At 44.0% G+C, this 21,331-nt stretch overlaps 1 protein-coding gene across 7 annotated transcripts in view; it reads left to right on the top strand.

Moving 5' to 3' along the window:
• CHD2 (chromodomain helicase DNA binding protein 2) overlaps positions 1–21,331 on the top strand; it is a 61,677-nt gene that overhangs the window by 34,286 nt on the left and 6,060 nt on the right. For 4 of the 7 annotated variants that reach the window (XM_062584127.1, XM_062584129.1, XM_062584132.1 and 1 more), the window contains 21 exons: positions 551–741; positions 1,836–2,024; positions 2,546–2,708; positions 3,080–3,232; positions 4,354–4,425; positions 5,622–5,771; positions 6,441–6,589; positions 6,936–7,032; positions 7,801–7,893; positions 8,360–8,533; positions 9,446–9,621; positions 11,208–11,249; positions 12,303–12,442; positions 13,204–13,342; positions 13,485–13,635; positions 14,948–15,070; positions 15,926–16,054; positions 16,762–16,902; positions 17,969–18,103; positions 19,446–19,624; positions 20,786–20,885. In XM_062584127.1, coding sequence (XP_062440111.1) covers positions 551–741; positions 1,836–2,024; positions 2,546–2,708; positions 3,080–3,232; positions 4,354–4,425; positions 5,622–5,771; positions 6,441–6,589; positions 6,936–7,032; positions 7,801–7,893; positions 8,360–8,533; positions 9,446–9,621; positions 11,208–11,249; positions 12,303–12,442; positions 13,204–13,342; positions 13,485–13,635; positions 14,948–15,070; positions 15,926–16,054; positions 16,762–16,902; positions 17,969–18,103; positions 19,446–19,624; positions 20,786–20,885 — 2,886 coding nt within the window. Of the gene's footprint in view, positions 1–550; positions 742–1,835; positions 2,025–2,545; positions 2,709–2,864; positions 3,053–3,079; positions 3,233–4,353; positions 4,426–5,621; positions 5,772–6,440; positions 6,590–6,935; positions 7,033–7,800; positions 7,894–8,359; positions 8,534–9,445; positions 9,622–11,207; positions 11,250–12,302; positions 12,443–13,203; positions 13,343–13,484; positions 13,636–14,947; positions 15,071–15,925; positions 16,055–16,761; positions 16,903–17,968; positions 18,104–19,445; positions 19,625–20,785; positions 20,886–21,331 lie in introns of those variants that run through there. The other 3 variants (XM_062584130.1, XM_062584134.1, XM_062584133.1) reach the window with 3 other exon arrangements.

Genomic DNA, 21,331 nt, shown 5'->3' with positions numbered 1-21,331 from the left:
AGAGGTGCTCATCACCTTGACAGTGCATCACTGAGTCCTGGGTGAAAACAGAGAGCTTAGAAGAAAAAGGGAACCTGGGAGCTGTGATTCTTAGCTTTTCAGACTTGTTCATCTGCTGGGCTAGTGCTGCTGCTCCCACCACTCTGGTGGAGTTAATGCACATAGCAGGACCCTGCAGGCATGGAGAGAGAGCAGACTCAGCGGCTAGAGGAGGACTGTACTTTCTGGAGAAAGAAATGGTGGCTTAAAATTGGTGTTCTTGCTGAAAGGCCATTCAGATATGTTGAGCATTATACAGCATGGTAATTTTCACCTTTTCTTTAGGGGGAAACAAACTGTTGTGGGCATCGTGGTCCCAAACATTTGTTAGCAAGAAGCTCTTGCAGTCCAGCTTCTTTGGTTGGTCCAGCATTGAGGTTGGAGCAGGACACCCTGGAACTTGCACCTTGCAGTCCTTTCTGGCCATAAAAAGGGAGCATATGCAGTGTGGTGATGCTCATCTGACCCAGTGTCTTCTTGGGACCTGTGTTATTTCTTCCTTTTCTTTCAGGCTGTTTTGGGAAGTATTAACTGGGCCTTTCTAGGCGTGGATGAAGCCCATCGGCTGAAAAATGATGACTCTTTGCTGTACAAAACTTTGATTGATTTCAAGTCCAACCACAGGCTGCTGATCACAGGTACCCCACTTCAAAATTCCCTCAAGGAACTTTGGTCCCTGCTGCACTTCATCATGCCAGAGAAGTAAGTGTCCTTTCGAGTCCTTCAGAAAATATCTGTGTGTGTCCATTCTTGTCCATCAAATAGATCTGAGGCAGTTCAGAAGGGCAGAAATCCCTGAATTAAGCTCAATGGAGTTAGAGCAGTGTAGGGGGGAAACACACAGTGATGGGAAAAAACAGAGGTTAAGTGACTAATACAAGCTGCGTTTCTGACAGCAAATTGAATGGAGAAACCTGATACATGTCTTTCAAATCTGTCTGCTGTTTTAGAGCCATCTCGAAAGAGCTAAACTTCTGTTTCAAGCAATCATCTCAGTCATTTCTGAGGTTTCCAGTACGCTGCGGTTCAGCAGTCCTCACCAGCTGTTTTATGGCAGTCTCTGGGAGTATTGCTTGAGGATAGCACTGTCTAGCTGATTGTGTGTTGACATTAAAACAAATATTTTCTTTAAAACAAAATGGACCATACCCATTGCTAAGACTAAAATAAGCATGCCCCAAGACTCACCAAAATGATGCTTGACTGGGGAAAAAAATAATAAAAATAAAATCCTCCTCCAGTTCTTTTTTTTGTTGTTACTGGATCATGAAAAGAAGGAAGGAAATATTGAACATCTAATGAGTAGAGGAGAAAAGCAGATTTTCACATTTCAAAGGGGCTGTTAGAAAAAACAGACACTCCAAAATGAAGGAGCGTTCAGAGCCCTTCCAAAATGAAGGAACCTTCAGAGCAGTATAAAACAAAATCTAGTTGTCAGAACCTTGCTTAGGGAAGGGTCTGTGGAAAATTCAGAAACTACTGCTATACAAACACTGGCTGGAGACAGCACAACAGGTTGCTGAATAACCTGGAATTTTCAGTCTTAGGACTTAGTGCGGAGCAGTGGAGCTCAAAGATAAGATACTCGGAAAGTACCTAAACCCAAGGAATTTCTGCTTTGCCACAAGTGTGTTTGATTACCCAGAGTAGAAGGAACTTTTTATCCCCTATTTTATCTCACAGAAATTGATGATTTGTTACCTTGTTGTATGGTGTGAGCTGATCTATCAGATCCTGTGTAATGTGCTAACCCAGAGATACTCTGATCCCTCTCCGCTCCTCATTTCTGTTGCTAGGTTTGAGTTCTGGGAGGATTTTGAAGAGGACCACGGGAAAGGTAGAGAGAATGGTTACCAGAGCCTTCACAAAGTCCTGGAGCCATTTCTCCTACGCAGAGTGAAGAAGGATGTGGAGAAATCTTTGCCAGCCAAAGTGGAGCAGATTCTCCGCGTGGAAATGTCTGCCTTGCAGAAGCAGTATTACAAGTGAGTTGTTTACTAAGTGGATGGCAGTGCCAGTAGAAATGGGCACATCTTTCTATGTGCCTTGTGAATGCAATTCAGTATCCTCTGTCCTTCTAAATGCAGTGTGACAGCCATGTCCTGTAGTATCAGGGGCTTCCCAGTGGTAATTTAAGGTTATGTGGCATCTTTCTCTCACGTTGCCCATCTCCAGGCCACTGGGCTTACTTTTTAAGAGTGATACTTTCTCGCTGGCCAGCCCTGCAGGATAGGGGCCCTATCTTCACTGGGAGAGTAAAGTTCCCCACAAAATATTGGTGCCAATTAATGTTGGAAAGTACTAGTATCAAGAGGAAAAGTAAGATCAGGGTTGTTCCTAGTAAGGAGGAGAAAGCCATTTCATATAGAATAGATGAAGGGAAATAAAGGTGGTGGGTGAGATTGATGCCTGAACAAGAAGTTCCTGAAGGTGTTCTTCTCTCAGGCTCCAGCATGCCCGCTCTGTACTGTGAAATGATTTGAGCTTTTTAATTTCCTGCATATAGGTGGATTTTGACAAGAAACTACAAGGCTCTTTCAAAGGGAACAAGGGGCAGCACCTCTGGTTTCCTTAACATTGTGATGGAATTGAAAAAGTGCTGCAACCACTGTTACCTTATCAAACCTCCTGAGGAAAACGAGAGGGAAAATGGCCTTGAGACCCTCCAGGTGGGCAGTGCCTTTGGTTACCACTTTTTTCTTCAGCTTTCTCCTTCCTCCCACCAAAATAAGATCTGGCAAAGCTTAGCTTCTGCTGCTTCTTTCCATTGGAAATAGTCCTCACAGCTGAGTCATTGAATCTCCTGCCCTCCCTTTCCACTGCAGGCAGCGTGTTGCGGCCATCTAGAGTGGGAGGTGCATGCAGTGTAAGATCTGTCTTGGATGATTTATTTTACCTGTGGCTTTCACTGTGTAAATCCAGATGATTTGATTAGAGAGGTATGGGAGAAGCATGATCCTGAAAGAACTGGATCTCTGCAAGGTTTCTGTGTGCGGGTAAGGTTGGAAAGCATCAGCTGGAATGACTGTTACTTCTTCAGTCTCTGATCAGGAGCAGTGGAAAGCTAATTCTCTTGGACAAACTGCTGACTAGGCTGCGTGAGAGGGGCAACAGAGTGCTGATCTTCTCTCAGATGGTGAGGATGCTGGACATCTTGGCAGAATACCTGACTATCAAGCACTACCCTTTTCAGGTGAGAAATGTCAATGGGGAAAACATTGTCTATGGGTTGACTTGCTAGTTCAAGAAAATGCAGTGGAGCCTGGGTAACAGGAGTCACTTGGTTTCCCAGAGGCTCATGGCTGGGATTGCAGGTGGCACTTACTGAAATACACTGGTGGGAATTAGGAATTTCCTTCATTTCAGTGTGGCACTCAAGGAAGGGAATGTATAGAAGGCAGAAACCAGATGAAAACATGGGCCCCCTCATTCTGTATGTGGTGCTGTCTCTTGGGCACAGTACTTCTCTCTTTGTAGATGTTTCCTTCTGTAAAGTAGGGATAATATCCTTTTAGAGTTACAGATGAAGTATTATAGCAGCTTGAGTACTGCTGTTGATAAAGTGAGTGTTTAAAGGAGGGGAGAATCGTGTACAATGGATTTAAATGTGTATTGATGGGTATTAATTTGTATAATAGAAACGCATTTTACCTATGAGCTGTGTAGCTAACTGCATGCATGGTAAAAGCCTTCGGGTGCAAACATCTCTGCTTCTAACAGCAGGTTGGTTTGTGCAGAGAGCTCTCGGCACTGGAACTGGCTTCCCCTTGTTGGCTCCCCAACACTCTTCAGAGCATGCTGATATCCGCATCTCCTGTGGTTGTAGAGGCTAGTGGGTAGCGTGCAGCTTGTTTCCATCTGACTTAGGCTGCCTTGCCAGCTTTCTTGCTGTTTCTTTTCTTGGTGCTAGTGCCTGAAGGTTGCTTTGAGGACCACATTTCCAGCAAACAAGACCTGAGTCAATACAGCCCTATCTTTGCAAAACCCTTCCTTCAACAGGCCCCTACTTTGGCCTCGATCTGTTGATAAACCCTGAGGAGAGGATAGCAAATAAAGAGACCCTGGCTGGGAGCCTGTAATGAGAGCTGCAGTGTCACCCACTGTGACTGTCGCCTAAACATACTTCCCCTCCCGCCCTCGCAGCGCAGCAGGTTAAAGCAGTGCAGTTATTTTTAATTGGCGGTTATTTTTAATGGTTAAATATTCCAGGCTAGAGGCAGGGCAGGAGGCTGTAGGGCTCCCAGAAGTTGGGTGCAACAGTTCCTCAGGGCTCCTTTACCTTCTCTCTTCTATCATTATTGTTGATTTTTCCAGCGCTTGGACGGCTCAATCAAAGGGGAGATCCGAAAGCAGGCGCTGGACCACTTCAACGCCGACGGCTCTGAGGTACAGCAGCTGGGGCTTTCCTGCGCGCGGGCAGCGCCTGCCTCGGCGGGGTCCGGGTGGGATGCCCAAGCAGTGGGTGTTTATGGCCGAGCTGCAGACTGTGACTGCCAAAATGGGATTAGTCCAGTCCATTTCTTTTTACAGGACCCCAGATACTTTTAAAGACACAGATGTAGCGGGTTTTGCAGCTGTCTGTATTGCTTATTTAAAATATCCCACATCCAAAGGACAGGCCTGAAATTCAGATCTGCAGAATGGCCCAAAAGAGCCTGAGAAGAATTAGAATTTAGAAATTCTCTCCCCTTAACCTTGAGAACAAGGCAGTTGCTTAAAGACTCTTCTGGCCTGAAGCTGTTTTTGTATCTGAAGTGACGGAGGTAAAAGGGAAATTTTAAGTGTGGTCAGGCAGTGCAGTCTGATTTGGAAAGACTAGAGGATGAATAGGAGAGGGCATCGAAAGCCTCTTGTTTGGGCTTACTTGCTGACTCACAGTGACTGGTGCAAGGCACTTGTTTTACACCATGGTCAGCCCAGTCATGATAAATAATCCATTCTCACTCCAAATGTCTGGGTGAGGGGGATTCCTGGCTGACACAGGAGGAGACATAGCTGGGTGCTTCATGGCAGCACGAAGGGTAGCAAAGTGAAAAAGACAGCAGTGCAGATGGCAGAGAAAAGGGCAGGTATGCAAGACTGTCTATAGAAACAGCCCTTTCTCCTCTCCTGGAGACACTTGCGAGGGCTCAGAAGTCCTGGCCGTCTCCCATTCCCTTGGGCCATGATTCCAACAGCCTGTGTTTGAAGCAGGTCTCACCCTCAGCAGACTTCAGACAGCAAAAAGAGCATGGGTTATCTCCAGTTGTAGGTGGTGGGCAGTGTGGTCTGACCTTCAGAAGCGACTCCAAGGAGCCCTTGCCCTGTTTGTGTTCCCCTGCCCACAGCCACGTGCACCGGGAATAGCACACCTTTCATCCCTGTCACCAGCTTCTGCCTGCCAGCACTGAATCACCTTGTCCTTTGGCTTAAAGACCAGTGGTAGGAGACCTGCCTAAATAAACAGTGGGGGAAGAAACTCCTTTTTTCTGCATTGTGAAGAAATACACATACAACATAGCTTCCATCCATTTCCTTACATACCTTTGAGGCCACTGTTATGTCCATAGTTATAAGCTGATTTTTGTGTTTTTTTTTTCCAGGACTTCTGTTTCTTACTGTCAACGCGAGCTGGAGGACTGGGTATTAATCTGGCCTCTGCTGATACTGTTGTTATCTTTGACTCGGACTGGAACCCCCAAAATGATCTTCAGGCTCAGGCCCGGGCTCACCGAATTGGACAAAAGAAGCAGGTGAGAAGAGTTACCTACGGCTTTTTCTTTACATCTTCAGCACGTACATTTAACGTAGCCAGTGTGAAGGCTTACCTCACCAGAGCTTCTGAAGACGTTGTCTTTTTTACCTCCAATCTTGACTCCAGAGAGTACCCCCCCCGCTCAAGGGAATTCATTTAAAAGCCAAAAGGCAGAATGAGCCCAAAATTGCTAGATGCCAGGGTGTTTTGTTGGCTTTTGGTCCTGGGATGGTTCCAAACCGAGAAGCCAGCCAGAGCAATCACAGTTCTTTCTTACCGTGAAAAAAATAAAGTAGAACAACCATCTTTATTGAGATTTTATTATTATATCTGTGAAAAGTGTGGTGCTGGTTTGGATGTAGAGTGATTGTTTCATAAGATTTTTATGCTATCCTTACACATACTACAAGTTCAGTGTTAACCAGTCTATCTTTAACCAGACCCCCTGAGAGATATATATATATGTAAAAAAAAAAAAAAAAAAAAAAAAAAAAAAAAAAAAAAAAAAGAAAAAAAGTACTTGTTTTTAGTCTAAAAAGACACATCTGTGCCTGAAGAGACCATGTCAGGAGACCAGTCTCCTGGGAAACAACTTGGTGATGCATTGTTGTGTCAGCAAAGCATGTTCAGGTCCAGGAAACAGCTTTGTTCTTTTCTTACCCTTTAGGTGAATATTTACCGGCTGGTCACAAAAGGTACAGTAGAGGAGGAGATCATTGAGAGGGCCAAGAAGAAAATGGTCCTGGATCATTTGGTAATTCAGCGTATGGACACCACTGGCCGGACTGTTCTGGACAACAACTCTGGGCGATCCAAGTAAGTGACTGTAGCAGAAGGCAGAAGCATCAGATATGACGTGTAGCAAAGCCAACATCATCCCTCTGATATCTCCAAAATATTTATTCAGTTGTTGGAGTACAGAGCAGAACCCTGAAAAATGATGGGAGCTTCCACTAATCTGGCTCAAAGATGGAGGTTGCTGCCTTTACAGTAGTCTGTACTCAAGCAGGAAAGAGATGAGAGATGGAGTGAAAACGCCTTTAGTGCTACATAAAAAAAAACATACTCCTTGTTTTAATTAGGAAAGAAATGGCTTTGTGCTGTAGCAGAGCTGGCTTAACAGGTCCAAACTCATCATTTTCATGATCCCTTCTTTTTGCAGCTCAAATCCTTTCAACAAAGAGGAGCTGACAGCTATTCTGAAGTTTGGAGCTGAAGATCTATTCAAGGAGCTTGAAGGGGAAGAGTCAGAGCCTCAGGTACTTTGAAATTGAAATAACATGGCTGTTTGTAGTCCTCAGCAGGTCTGTGTCAGGGATTGTCTGTGTTTACTCTCTCTTTGTGCTTGCCTTGTGTATGAGAGAGCAGGTCAGTGAATAGGGCACCTGTGCACCCAAAGAAACTGAAGGAAGAGAGCTGTGGGCTTAAGGGACCAAGGTTTTTGAAGAGCCCTCTTGCTGCAGGTTAAATAGTAAATGTCACCAAGAGAGTCCCTTGAATCTGTAGGATTCATTAGTTAGAGCATGGCCAGTTGAAAGCTCTTCTCCTTGACTCCTCTGAGCACCACTTCAGCATCCCTTTTTTGGGTTGTTCTCATCGAAATGCAGGAGTCAGCACAGTTGAAGTTGAATAGGTCACTGTCTCCTGCCTGATTGCAGCGTTGCTTGACAGTTCAGTATTGAGCACTTTGAATGAACTCTCTTAATGGGCCAAGTAATAGAGCTTCCCTTGAGGGAAACAATCCACAGTTAATACATCTCATGATCTGGAAATTTCTTCCTGCTGCTCAGCCTTGATACTCCTTTTCTTCTAACCCATCACCTGTATTTATAGTCTCTTGTCCTGCTTGAGATAGTTCATCTCTGCCTTGGTGGTGACACCCTGCAGATATTTGCACTCCTTTACTCAGCTCATATCAGTGTAACGCATATTTAGCTCTCACGTTTACAACACCTTTCTTGAAACCTCCTATTTCTTCCTGCACTTGGCACCCTCCAGCTTTATCATTCTTTCTTTCTGACTGGTAGGAGATGGACATCGATGAGATTTTGCGTCTGGCTGAAACGCGAGAGAATGAGGTGTCCACCAGCGCCACTGACGAACTGCTTTCACAGTTCAAGGTACAGAGCTTTGGTCCATAGGGGATGTGGGAATGTGGTGGTCCAGAGCGTTCCCCGCGTCTTGCCGTATAGGTATGGTTGGTGATGGACAGGGCAAATTGGGCTAGCTAAGAGACAGTCTGCACAAAGCAGCTTTTTGAGGAGTTATGTCTATTTGGTGGATATTTGATTGTAAGTGGTCTTGAAAGCTGTGAATAAAATACAGACCTTACCAAATTTGGAAACAAAAACAGCAACTGAGAAAGGCTTGGCAGTACTTCTTAAACTGCACGTACTTCCTCAGGATCTGTTAGCCCAAAGACATGACAAGGAACCAGGAATGGATTGACATGGAGTTCAGTTATAAAATAATTATGAAAATGTTGGCAAAATTCCTGTGGGGAAGAAGCTGAGGCGTCGCTGACAGCTCTGGGGTATTCTTGCCAGGGGAGAAAATTTCTAAAAGTGTTCTTTTTGCTTATAAAAGGTGGCAAACTTTGCAACCATGGAAGAGGAAGAGACAGAGCTGGATGAGAGGTCTCAGAAGGACTGGGATGATATCATTCCGGAGGAGCAGAGGAAGAAGGTGGAGGAGGAAGAAAGGCAGAAAGAATTGGAGGAGATCTACATGCTGCCTAGGATCCGGAGCTCGACTAAAAAGGTACAGCCTGTCTCGAGGTGCTGAGAGGCAGGTGGTGAGAGCTGGCAAAGGCAATATTTGAGGGAAGCATTCTTGTTGTCTGAGGCCTGCTTTCCCTCCTCCAAAATTGGTTCAGAAGAAAGCACAGAGGTAGCATGTCGGTCTGTTACTGGCATCGTGCATTGGCCCATGGTCTGTAATGCAGTGTAAGGGCACAAGCTGGACAAGGGAATCTGTAGTGAGCACAGGGCAAAATATCCAACTACGTAAGGCAGATTTTACTGCAATTTATGCTCTTGTGGCTATTTCTTTCCTTTCACTCTGTAACTGCCTGGCCTGTTTTTGCCTAAACCTGGCTCTTGCAGGCAAAAGAGAGAGTTTCTTCTCGAGTTCATTTTTTAAAGTAGTATCATCTGCCTAAATCCAACAGAAATCAGAATGTGCAAGGAAACTACTGGACATGAGACTTCGAGGGGCAGTTTCCTGTTTGTGATAAGTTGTGGAAAAATATTAAAGTGAAAACTAGAGAGAAGGAGGATATTTTGTATCTGATCACTACAGATTCACTTCTGAGGTATCCTTCTGGTTTTCAAACACCCCAGCAATCAAGGAGCTTAAGCAAATATGGAACAAAACCATGGAAAATCAGTGTGTTTTGATGCGTCTTATACCTTAGTAAAGCAAAACATGATTGTGAACCTGTTGGCTGAAAGGCTGTAAAGGGAGGATGGCCAGCTACGCTGAAGCCTTAGCTAGGCAGAAACTGCAAGAGTATCCAGCCTCCCTGGGTGTAGGTGATGTGGGCTTCTGCATCTTCAGGAAGAGATGCCAATTACAGAGTCTCAACATCAAATAGTACCAGTGCACGGGAGGGCTGGGAAGTGTTGGCAGACTAGCACTCGTTACTTACTGCTGTCTTTTGGGTACATACAGGCTCAGACAAATGATAGCGAATCAGATGCAGAAACTAAGAGAAGACTTCAGAGATCATCTGGATCAGAAAGCGAGACTGACGATACTGATGACGAGAAGAGGCCGAAGCGCAGGGGACGCCCGCGGAGTGTTAGGAAGGATACTGTGGAAGGATTTACTGATGCTGAAATCAGGAGGTGAGTGCTGCGTGCTGAAGACTGTTCAGAAAACAAATTTAGAATTCCCATGCAGATGGAGAAAACCCCAAGTTAATCTAAGAGGTGTTCAGCTATAAACACGGTGGTTTTGGTGAAGCTGGTTCATTGGGACAGCTTCTCACGTTCAGAGTTAACTGCCTGGGGTCATTTTCTCGCAAAACATTTTATCTTGGTAAATTGCTCAGTGAATCTTGCATGTGTTGTTGAGACCATTTCTAAACAGAGACGGGGGAGAGTTAATGTTTCTTCTGCACATTTGTATAATTAATTTTGCTGCCAGCTGATGACCTTGACATTCAGGTCTGTGCAAAGTGAACTGGATTGTCTTTAGTCAGGTTGCAGTGAGACTGGTTCCATCCTAAATTTAATCTTCATTGTAAGTACCCTTACTGGGCCGAGTGGTTTGATCTAATTCCGTATCACACATGAGAGAGCTGAGCTGTCATGAGATACAGAGCTGGAGAGGCTGAGGGTATATATATGTATATTCTGATATTTTTCTGGCAGTAGTCCTGTTGATTTAAGTTCAGTGGGAGGCAGGCTCTGTCTGGCAATATAATCCCATGAGAAGAAGTGGTCCAGCTGACCAGAGTAGTAACATATCCTTTTCTGCACTGTGTCCCTCGAGTCAGTTGAGAGGCTGGATTTCACAGCATTTTTTTTTCTCATATCCTCTGATCCCTAAGCCTTTCCCAAAGGTCTTTGTCTTACAGCTCTACCCAGAGGTTCAGCCAAGGGGGCTTTGTGAATTTTCCTTGAGTCTCTCTTCGTCTTAGAGCTGATGTATTTTTAAATAGGAGATTGTCAGATTTCTCACACTGTAGTGGCTGCCCCATACCCAGCCCTGAAACCATAGAGAAGGAAGGAGATGTTACACTAAACTATAACAAATGTGTAGGTTGTCGTATGCTAACAGAAGGAGGCTGAAAGAGCACAAGATGGGGGGAGGGGGGAAAAGGGAATTAATATTTGTTTAAAAATAATATATAGCTGAAGCAATTTGGTCTACTGCCAGTGTAAGGTGTTGTTCAGTCACAGCAAAGGCATCTGATTCTTACCCTAAAGCTGTGTTTTAGCCATAGCAGTGATTTTCACAATAAAAAATACAACTTCAAAATAAATCCTTGCATGCAAACCTCTGATGGATTGCTCCATATTTGACTGTTCTGTGATGGATTGTCACACTGACAGCTTGAGAGTTAAAATTACTAATGACGTTGATTTAGCACTGCTTTTCTCCTTGGAAAAATGAAGTTAATTATGGTGTGAGCCAAGACTTTTTCATGTTTTTACACTAAAAATACAACTCTTCTGTTTTCTCACCTGCCAAACATCCAGAATTCACAATAATACTGTGCTCTTCTCCAGCAGAGATCACAAAACTCTTTGTGGGGGTTAGTGAATTAAGCTTTCCAGTCCTGAGTGATTGTTAGCTATATCACTGGGTAATTCCAGGTTGATCACAGGGCAGGATGTAACTAATATGTTCAAATGTATTTGTGATACTGAAGCCACTTTTTTTTTTACAGCTGTTGCTTTAGTTTCTGGTTTCTTTTTTTGCTTAGGTTTATCAAGGCTTATAAGAAGTTTGGACTGCCTCTTGAACGGTAAGTCCCATCCTGGCTCCAGAGGGTTATCATGGGGGATGATGTGTTTCTGAGCGCTGCAGTACACACAAACTCCTCAAACAGCATAAAGCCTGAGAAGTTTGCTATCGTATAGTCGGTGAAAGGGCCTCTGCCCTGAACACAGAAGTAGTGCCTAGGCAGGCCTAGAAAGTGGTAGTCTTTACTAAGTTCTTCAAGCTGAGGCTGCAATCCCTCTGTTAGGTAGTCTGAGAAATGACCTTGTTTTCTCAGCTGGTTGTGCTCTTCTGTTGGAAAACAGAAGGTTTGGGCATGAGTTTTGGCATGACTAGTTCCAGTCAAGCTAGAAGAACAGCAGATGTCAGCTTTTGACTGTTACTAAATGGAGTTAACGCAGAACTGAAAGGCATAAACAAACACTGGGCAGTCGGAGCGAGAGCCGGTTGCTCCTAAGACAAACAGTTCACACCTTTGCTTCAACAGCAGGAAATCCAAACAGTTGGGTCTGTTGTGCTACCTCTGCACTGTACTGCACTTGTTAGGCCACAGAACAAACTAAAACTGTCTTGTTTGCTGCCCCGATTCCAGTCAGGCAGGCTGCTTATGTTCACACGTGTCCTGCATGTCCGTGGCTCAGGCTGGTGGTTGAGTGCAGTAACAGCGCAGCTGGGGTCTACACATCCCCACAGGTCTGTGACAGGCAATGCTGGGGCTTTTTGAGAAGCATTGCGCAGCCATGCAGCAATGTTGTAAGAGGAGATGGGACACAGTGTCTGCCTGTCCACTGAGCAAAAGCTTCGTATTAAGAGTCTGTGTTGGCCCAGGTTTTCTTTACCTGCAGTCTTAGACTCTGCACTTGAGCGTTGTCTTGTATCTGTGCAGAGTAGGTACCTGGGGAGTTTGGGCATGAGTAAATTCTGCCCACAGCAGGCAATGAAATGGAGAGCTGTGGTTCAGCAGAAAGCAGTGCAAAATTGATTATTAAAAACTGTGAAAAGATTGCTCAGGGAGCGTCTGGGCAGAGATGTGGTATATCAAGAACAAAATTTTCAAATTTTTTCCCCCTTTTTCTAGGCTGGAGTGTATTGCCCGGGATGCTGAGCTGGTGGATAAGTCTGTAGCTGATTTGAAACGGTTAGGGGAACTCATCCACAACAGCTGTGTGTCAGCAATGCAAGAATATGAGGAGCAACTGAAAGAAAATCCAGGTGAAGGTAAGCAAGAGGTTTGTGTGCTGCTGTTGCAATGCTTTGGGGGATGTTTCTTGGAGCTGATGAGACCATTCCCTTGCTGAATGGGGTGACATGCAACATGGCAACTTAAAGCTGAAGAGTAAGCACACACTTAAACTACCTTGTCTCTGTCACACAGCTGTCACCAACGGAGAGAAACTCACAGGTCTTTTATTCAAACTGGAGAGTGCTGATTTGGTGCATTAGTGTCTACTAAACATGAGTTTTCCAGGGAGAGGATGAAGCTATCAGCTTATTTAATGCCACAAGGCAACCAGAATATATTCTAACTGCTTCTGGGACTGGGAGTTAAACTGGTGCTCTGTACTCCATGGCAGAGCAGGGTCCACAATTAACAATCCCCCAAGCTGCTGTTGTCAGCCACTCTATATACAACTGTTCTGTAGGTTTCTAGGAAGCAGCATGGTTTGGACATGTAGAGGTCTGCACTGGATTTCCAGCTGCATGTCTGCCTATTGTAGCTGAACAAAACTCCTGAAGCAACGGCTCCAGTGTACTTAGATGTAGTTTAACGAGAAGGATCCGAGGAACGTTCAGATTGCAGAACTAAGCAACTTAGTGAAAGCTGATTCACTTTTTGGACCCACCTTAGCAGACAGGTTTATATTTAAAAAAGAGATAAGAGATTATGGGCAAGGTGGTGTTTTCTGCCTCCAGACTTTTTCCCAGAGACCATTTATTCTGTAGGAGTGCTCTAAGTTGGCATACTTGTTGTTGAACAGGGAAAGGACCTGGGAAAAGAAGAGGTCCTACTATCAAGATTTCTGGTGTCCAAGTCAATGTGAAATCCATCATCCAGCATGAAGAAGAGTTTGAAATGCTGCATAAATCCATCCCCACAGACCCAGAGGAAAGGAAGAAGTGAGTTTGAATGGCTAAGCAGACAATGCAGAAAGAGGCTCAGGGAATTTGGATTTTGTGGTGGAAAGGGACTAGCCTAGATATGTGGATTTGCTTTACCCGCCGGAGCATTAAAAGTAGCTCATGTTTGAAATGCCTTCAGGTACCGCCTGACGTGCCGTGTCAAAGCTGCCCATTTTGATGTAGACTGGGGAGTGGAGGAGGATTCTCGCTTGTTAGTGGGAATTTACGAGCATGGTTATGGAAACTGGGAGCTAATTAAAACAGATCCGGAATTGAAGTTATCTGATAAGGTAGGTTGCTTTGCATGTTGCTTGCATTGGGTCCATGACAGTGTTCATAGAGAACATGTTTGATTTGTCCCTGAACCAGATGTTTGTGTTTGTAAGCCCTCCAAAAATAATAATGAATAATAACGAGGAAAACAGTGACCTCTGTGGAATGCTGCATGCTGATGGAAAGCAGAGTTATGTTGTTTGATTGGCAGTAAATTTTCTCTGAATGGTGCCATATGAACCATACTGAAATGATGCAGGAGGAAAATGGTAATACTGACATATGTGGTTACGTGCATAGTACAGAGGATGCATTGCATAATCATGACTTGATGTTTCCTTGAGCATCTCACAAAGGTTTGAGTTTGAATCTCTGTGTGCAAAGAGTTTTTCACAGATCTGATGCTGTTATGTCACGATTGGTCTATATTAACTCTGAGGGTATAGTTACATGAATGTTTGGCTAGGACAGCAAAGCCAGCTGGAAAGCCTCCATTTAGTTCCTCCATCCCTCAGCCGTTCCCATAAGAACTGTTTATGGGGGCCATGTTGAAGTGATCCACGGTTAAAAATAAGCCACCAGCTGTTGTGACAGCACAATGGAAGGACAGTGGACTTTCAGCAGAGGGCTGGGGAACACCAGGGCTCTTTAAAAATCAGCTTTGCTGCCAGCACACTGCATTCCCATGACATCCCCTCTAGTGCTTTTAGAAAAGATTGAACTGTGGCTAAGAGCCTTCCAACATGAGGTCCAGAAGGCCGTTTACAATGGAAACAATTGCCTGAGACGTGCCACCAAATGGCAAGTTGAGAAACTGTTCACCAAGTGGCAGCCTTGTTTTCCAATAAACATTCTCTGGCTGTATCATTACTGTAGCAATGCCTCAGACTACCTGAGGAGACCAGCTTGCTGTGACAAGGCTGTCACAAACAAATCTGGTGTGTCAAGATGCAGAGTGAACTCAATTTTGCAATGCAAGCTCCCAGAATATTTTACAAGTTCTTTTATAGTTTTTCCATGATCATTAGAAAGATTCTTGAGCATCTAGAGTGCTCCCATGGGGTCCTTTCACTTCAACGAGAGCCCAAGAGTAGGGATCCTTGTAGCTGCTAGGAGCTTTCCTAATGGCGAAGACAAGCAGAGTCTGTGGAATCTCTTTGGGCCTGGAAGAAATGCTTAAGCCTTCCAGTTTCCCCAGAAAGTGCAGCATCTCCAGCCCTTTGCTGACCTGGAGGGAATGCTGTTAATGCCTGTCTCTTCCTGTTGAGGTCTGATAGGTGCATGTGGGTGTTGTTTCTTTTTCTTTCTTTTTTTTTCTTTGTATCAAAGATCCTACCAGTTGAGACAGATAAGAAACCTCAGGGAAAACAGCTCCAGACCCGGGTTGATTATCTACTGAAACTGCTGAAGAAAGATCTGGACAAGAAAGAAAACATGAAAGATGGGGAAGAGGTGAGGACATAGCTACTTTATTTTGGGGATTCCAGAGTGAATGGTTGGTTGATGGTGGGAGGCAGGATAGACTATATTCCCAGCTCACTGAATAACTTTTGCATGAAAGACTCTGGATTTGTGTGTGGTTTGATCACACTGTGATACTGAAATGATAATTGGTAGAGGACAGATAATCACTACACTAATTGATGGACTTCAGCATGACTCACTAATCCTAAATTAAATTTTCTGAGAAAATAGGACTGTGCAAACTCAGTGTGCTTTATGTACAAACCACTGCAGGAAAACAGGGAATGGTTGTGCCTGTTTATCCAGCTATTTTTGAGCAGTGTATACCATTGCAATTTTAAAAAGGTTTTGAAAAATAATGGAATAAACAAAGCTGATTGTTGACTACTCTCTGAATCTCCAGTAAGGGGTACTTTGAGCTCTAGAGACAGGGCATAACTTGACCTGGAATATGTGTTTTGAATATATTCTATCTTCTGTTTCTCTCACTTGGAAGTTGTGCCATTATGTGTTCTGTTAAATAATACATGAAATACCTGGTGACAGTGGGAATTGGGTAGCTTTCTGCCCTATCACCTGAGCATCATCATTTTGTATGTATCAGTTTGTAGATGTTTGGGATATTCCTTTGGCCCCTCGGATCTCACAGGCAGGTTCTGCTTCTGGCTGAAATGTGATCATCTAATTTCATACGTGACCAACTAGGCTTTCCTGGGGCACTTCAGATTTCCTGCCATTCTGCACGACCTGCAGCTGTTCATGAGATGTTGATGACATGGGGTATGTCTCCAGGAAGCAGCTAGAGCTCCTTGCTTGCTCTGACTTGTTCTGTGTTTTATCCAGGGCAAGTTGAAGAAGAGGAAACCACGGGTAAAGAAAGAGAACAAGGCTCCCAAAGTCAAAGATGAGCACGGGAATGAACTCTCCTCTCCTCGGCATTCAGACAACCAGTCAGAAGAGGGTGAAGTCAAGGTGAGTTGACTTGGTGGGCTATGGTGTTGCTACATAAACTCAGCTTGAAAGCATCTATTACAAGTGCTCTGTAGATTTTTAGGAAGCTACAGAGTGCATTCCCACAGGAGTGCTCACAGGAGGATATATTCGGCTGTTAGGCTGAGAGGGACCTTCTTCACCCCCTCTTTTGAGTTAGCACTCTAAGTGTTTCTAGTGGATCCTAGAATAGCCACGCACATCTGTATATTGGCTTGGAGGAAAGGTTGTCTTAAGGCAAAGTCTTTTGGCCTTATAAAGGAAAGAAAGAATTGTTTCCCTCTCCTTTTCAGTACGTCGGCCAGTGGTGAAGTTGGAGTTCACCAAGGTCATGCTGTTGCTTAGAAAAGCTTCTCTCTTTGAGTGGTTTGGCTTATAACCTAAAGCTTTTTGTTCATGCTCTGATCAGTATCTACCTTACGGGTAGTTACTGAGTGTTCTCTAGTGCAGCAAGCATAGGAAAGCAGTGCTTGTTTGGAGTTTGTCAGTTAGTTACAGATTGGGGCAGGTCTAATTTCTATGCCCTTCTGTTAAGGGTTGGGTGTATGGGCTGCTGTCTGCTTATTAGGTGTGCAGGCAAATTTGGATGGACCTCAAAAATCTGCTTTTCATGGGTGCAAGTTTTATGGGAGAAGGTGTATGTGAGGAGAGGGACTCTAACCTTGACAGTGCTGCGATTGCTTTTCTAGGAGGATGGCTTGGAAAAAAGCCCAGTGAAAAAGAAACAGAAGAAGAAAGAGAACAAAGAGAACAAGGAGAAACAGACAACCACTAAGAAGGAAAAGGAAAGTGATAAAGAGAAAAAGAAGACAAAAGAAAAGAAAGAAAAGGTATGCGATACTATTACAAGTAGTCTAAGACATGGGGAAAGTCTGATCAGAAGGGCAAGCCATGAGACTTGTGATTTATTAAAGGCCATGTAAGAAGAGACATCAGTGAAGCACCATGGGGTGAGGTATTAACCTTTTTCCAGGTCCACTGAATTTCTTGGTGTGAAGAAAAGGCAGTATGTCCTAAATCTCTCCCTTTCTTCTCTCATTCCTCAAGCTTTATCAAGACTGTCTCAGGGACAGCTGTGTTTTAAAGTCAGTACTATGACAGAATAGTTGATGTTAGGGAAGAAAGGAAGAAGAGCCTGGAGCGCTCAGTTCAAAGCAATGTTCAGCTGTGATTTATTATGGAGTTGACAGCTACTTGTCTGTGTTCCTCTCTAATTTAAATTCACCTAGAATAATCCAACTACCTAAACTATTAGGACTGTGAGTTGTCATTGTGGCTGTTGAGGACTCAGTAGAATGAATGTTTCAACACAAGCGCTGTGTTATGGACTAAAATGTCCCTTGAATTGTGGGTATGTTTGCCCTTTGGCTGGGCTCAAACAAAGAGAGGCAAAAGGCTCTATAAAAATTACCTGAAGTATCTGCCTAAAGAACAGAATATATACTGTATGCCCAATGTGTTTTGACATTGAGGTCATAAGTACAAACTAAGCTTTATTTCATATGTAGGGGAAAGTTTGCTTTCCAGTGATTTTTGCCTTGACTCTAAAGGACTTTGTCCATAGTTAAGTCATATAGGTCAAAATTTACACTTACCAGGCCATGATTTGAGGTTGCATCTCGCTTCCAGGTCCTCAAAGTTGATTTTTCTGTGTGTAAATATAAGCATCATATTCATTTCCAAAATGTTGGCTCTGGCTTTCCTGTGCTCCTTCAGGGATGACATAAAGCTAAACAGAGGTATTACAGCAAAACAGTTTGAGATCTTAGGAGGAAAGCTGTGGGAGCAGTGCCCGGGTTTTGAGAACTGCCAGTAACAATAGTGTGAAGTTGTTGGATCACTTAGGATCCTACAGTATGGCTTACTGTGTGATGTTTATAACTTGTCCTTTTAAAGCCTAAAAGTGGTGAAACCAAATCTGGAAGCAAAGGGAAGAGATCTCAAGGTCCCGTCCACATTACAGCAGGGAGTGAACCAATCCCCATTGGAGAAGATGAGGATGATGATCTGGACCAAGAAACATTCAGCATAGTGAGTATTTTCCTGGGGAGACAGGGAGACAGTAACAGAGAACCCCAGCAGGATAGCCAGAGTTTGCTTGCGCATTATCCAAGGCCATGTGTAAGTGCTCAGCACTAATCCATACATCTCACTCTGGAAGGGGTAGAGCCCTTCCTCAGGCTCTACTGTGATTCCCTCTGGCCAGTTAGAAAGCATCACAAAAAAACCCTGTACAAGACTTGCCCACCAGACTCTTCTGTGGTGCTGTCAGTGGCACCTCAACTGGAAGAAGTACCAAAGCTCTTCCAGCTCCTAATTTCCTAAATCAGTTGCACTCTTAAGGATTTTAATCACTCTCTTGAAAATTTTGCCTTGCATTCTAAAGCACATTCATCCCTCCCTCTGCCAGGGATGCAGGGGAGGACAGCATACCAATGTAATATGCTGAAGGGCTCTCTGCCTTCAGCTGAGAATTTTCTACTGCTCATTTCACAACCCTTTGTTAAAGATGACCCTGTACCCTTTTGTGTCAGTGTCTCTCCCACAAAAACCAAGGAGCTTCTGGGACTGTGCTAGGCAGGGGAACATAGGAGGGTTCCTGAGGGTGACAATGTGTGGCTGTAGTTGTTACAGAGTTGTCTGAGCTGCAAGAACTTCTCTAACTTTGTAAATGCTCCTGTAAGAAACATATCTGCACAGTTTGCTGTGAAAATAGGTTTTAGTAGAAGTTGTCAAGATAGACTTTCCTCAGCCTGGCTTGCAGAGGGAGGGGCAGAAGACTCAATCTTGTCTGTTCAAAAAATCCAGTCTGTAATTTTGAAATTTAGGACCTGCAGGTTCTGTGTTTTTCTTTAGTTTTCCCTCTGGTGTGTATGAAAGAGCCAGTCAGGCAGGAGACATGTCTAATTTACTGTCTGTGTAAAGTGTTCATGCACGCAGAAAAAGACGGTGCTTTCGTCTCATGTCTCCCAGTTTCAGTAAAAGCAAGAGATTAAAACAAACACAGATTTGGATGGACAGGGAGGTTATTGAGTGAGCGCTCCTTCAGCTGGGGCTGTTCGACATGCAAATGCTCGGTTATGCTTCCCTGCGTGCCGTGGCAAGCAGGCTACACGCGTTTACTGTTTGTGAGGCAAGTCGTTCACCTCTAGAAGGAGGGCAATGGAAATGGGGAGACTCATCTTCTCTGAATTTTATGTACCGTGTCTAACAAATTGCTGTTTTCACAGCTGATTTCTCCTTGCCTAGCAATCAGATAAAGCTAATACCTCATGCTAATGAACTTTTTCCAGCTCTGTCTGGTTAACAAGAGAACAGAGTGTAGAGCCCTAAGCCAAATGAATCACGTTCTGCTCTTTGTTGCTTGTTCAAGTGCAAGGAAAGAATGAGACCAGTAAAGAAAGCATTGAAGCAACTAGATAAGCCTGACAAGGGACTGACGGTTCAAGAACAGCTGGAGCACACACGCAACTGCCTCCTAAAAATCGGGGACCGCATCTCTGAGTGCCTTAAAGCTTACACTGACCAGGATCATATCAAGCTATGGAGAAGGTAAGGAATTATTTTGTTTTCTTTGACTGATTTGTGATATTTTAAAAATGTACCAGAGACTGCTGGGTTTTATTTCAGTGTGGTGTTTTGCTCTTACTAACACTTTCTTGTGAAAGAAGTGTTGCATTCCCTAGTCCATTTAGTCCTTGACCAGTCTCAGGCAAGGGTTTTGTCTGCATCAGAGTATTGTGCTGCTTTCGCTTAAATTAATTTCTATTAGTTTTGTTCAACCAGTGCAAAACCCTTTATTTTACTCTGAGGAGCTCCGTTCAAAAGATCGTGGAACATCCTCTCCTGAACTGGAAGGAGAAAGTTTTCTGCTGAAGGTGGAACTGCTCTGATGTTGGTTGGAAAGCAACAGTTCATCCCCTGTGTAGACAAAGCACAGGGTACTTCTGTGTGTTCAGAGCTGGGAAGAAATCTCTGAACTACGGGTTAGCCCTAGGCATGATACTGCAACCAGAGATGGGAAGCTGAAAGCTTCCCTGCTTAGTGATTACAAAAAGTAAGCAAACATGTCAGTGGTGAAGAGGCTATTGGTTTTTACGTCTTCCCAGTGTAACGATCAAAGGCCAAGTGAGCTACAGGCTCTTTCTCTTCAGCATGCCGTTGTTTTATTATCTTTGACAGTTTCCTGTATGGGATAAAGGAGATCCATCTCCTCCACTCTCCTCCTTACAGCCCCTACTATATTGCAGGCACTTAGGAGTCGTCATAGTGTAAAGCCTGAGAATGTTTAGAGAAAAGGCAACTTTCTAGTTGAGCTGCCAAACTGTAGGTAAGAGTCCTGGGCTTGATTCTCAGCTTGGTCAGAAACTGACCGTAAGACCTTACGTACTGTTTCTGTCCATTGGTTCCCAGTCAGTAAAGTATAGGGGATAATTTCATTTTTCCCATCCTTGGTCTTATCTGGTCTGAGCTCTTCAGTGCTGGGATGGATGCTCTTGCACTCTGTGTTTGAATGGGAGGTACCTCTGGGTAGGAATCTTAACTATGAGAAGTTCTGCTTCCCCCCAAGAAGTGGCAACACAGTGGTTTGGGTAGGTACAGCTAGGTCATCTGCTGGAGGAACTTCACCAACTGTTTTTAGAAGACTAGTGAGGAAAATGGCAGTTAAAATGTTCCTTCGGCAGTTAACAGAAAATGTTAATGTCCTTCCAGGAACCTATGGATATTTGTGTCAAAGTTCACAGAATTTGATGCCAGAAAGCTGCATAAACTCTACAAGATGGCTCATAAGAAAAGATCGCAGGAAGAGGAGGTGAGATGTGATGTGTGCTCTCTTAGTGAGAAATAAATCATGAAGCTCAGAGTTCTTCCTGATCTTCTTTGCCCTAGCTTTGCCTGTGGGAATTGTGTTATTGCAGTTGCTCCTTGCTCTGGTCCCAGCAGGACTCTTGTGAATTTGACGACCTACTTGTAAAACTTTGAGTCAGAAACCAAGACCTGTTTTCCCCTGCAAAGTTCAGTAGCACTGCTCTGACCCTATGCTTTCCAGAATATATTTTTATGCTCTTTTTAACACTTGAAAATGTTGATACATACCATCCCTTTATCACGGACTTTCTTTATTGTCGTTGGCATGCTGTAATAGTGTTAGAATCCAAACAACCCTGGTTGTTTATATCTCCTCTTTTACGTGGAATTTTTCCTCTCTCATCTAAGGACATTGGTCACCTTTGTTATTTTACCCTGGCTATTTTAACC

This window comes from Rhea pennata, chromosome 10, assembly GCF_028389875.1.
Source record: "Rhea pennata isolate bPtePen1 chromosome 10, bPtePen1.pri, whole genome shotgun sequence".
In the NCBI taxonomy this organism is placed as follows: Eukaryota; Metazoa; Chordata; class Aves; order Rheiformes; family Rheidae; genus Rhea; species Rhea pennata.
This window is presented reverse-complemented; position numbering and strand designations above follow the sequence as displayed.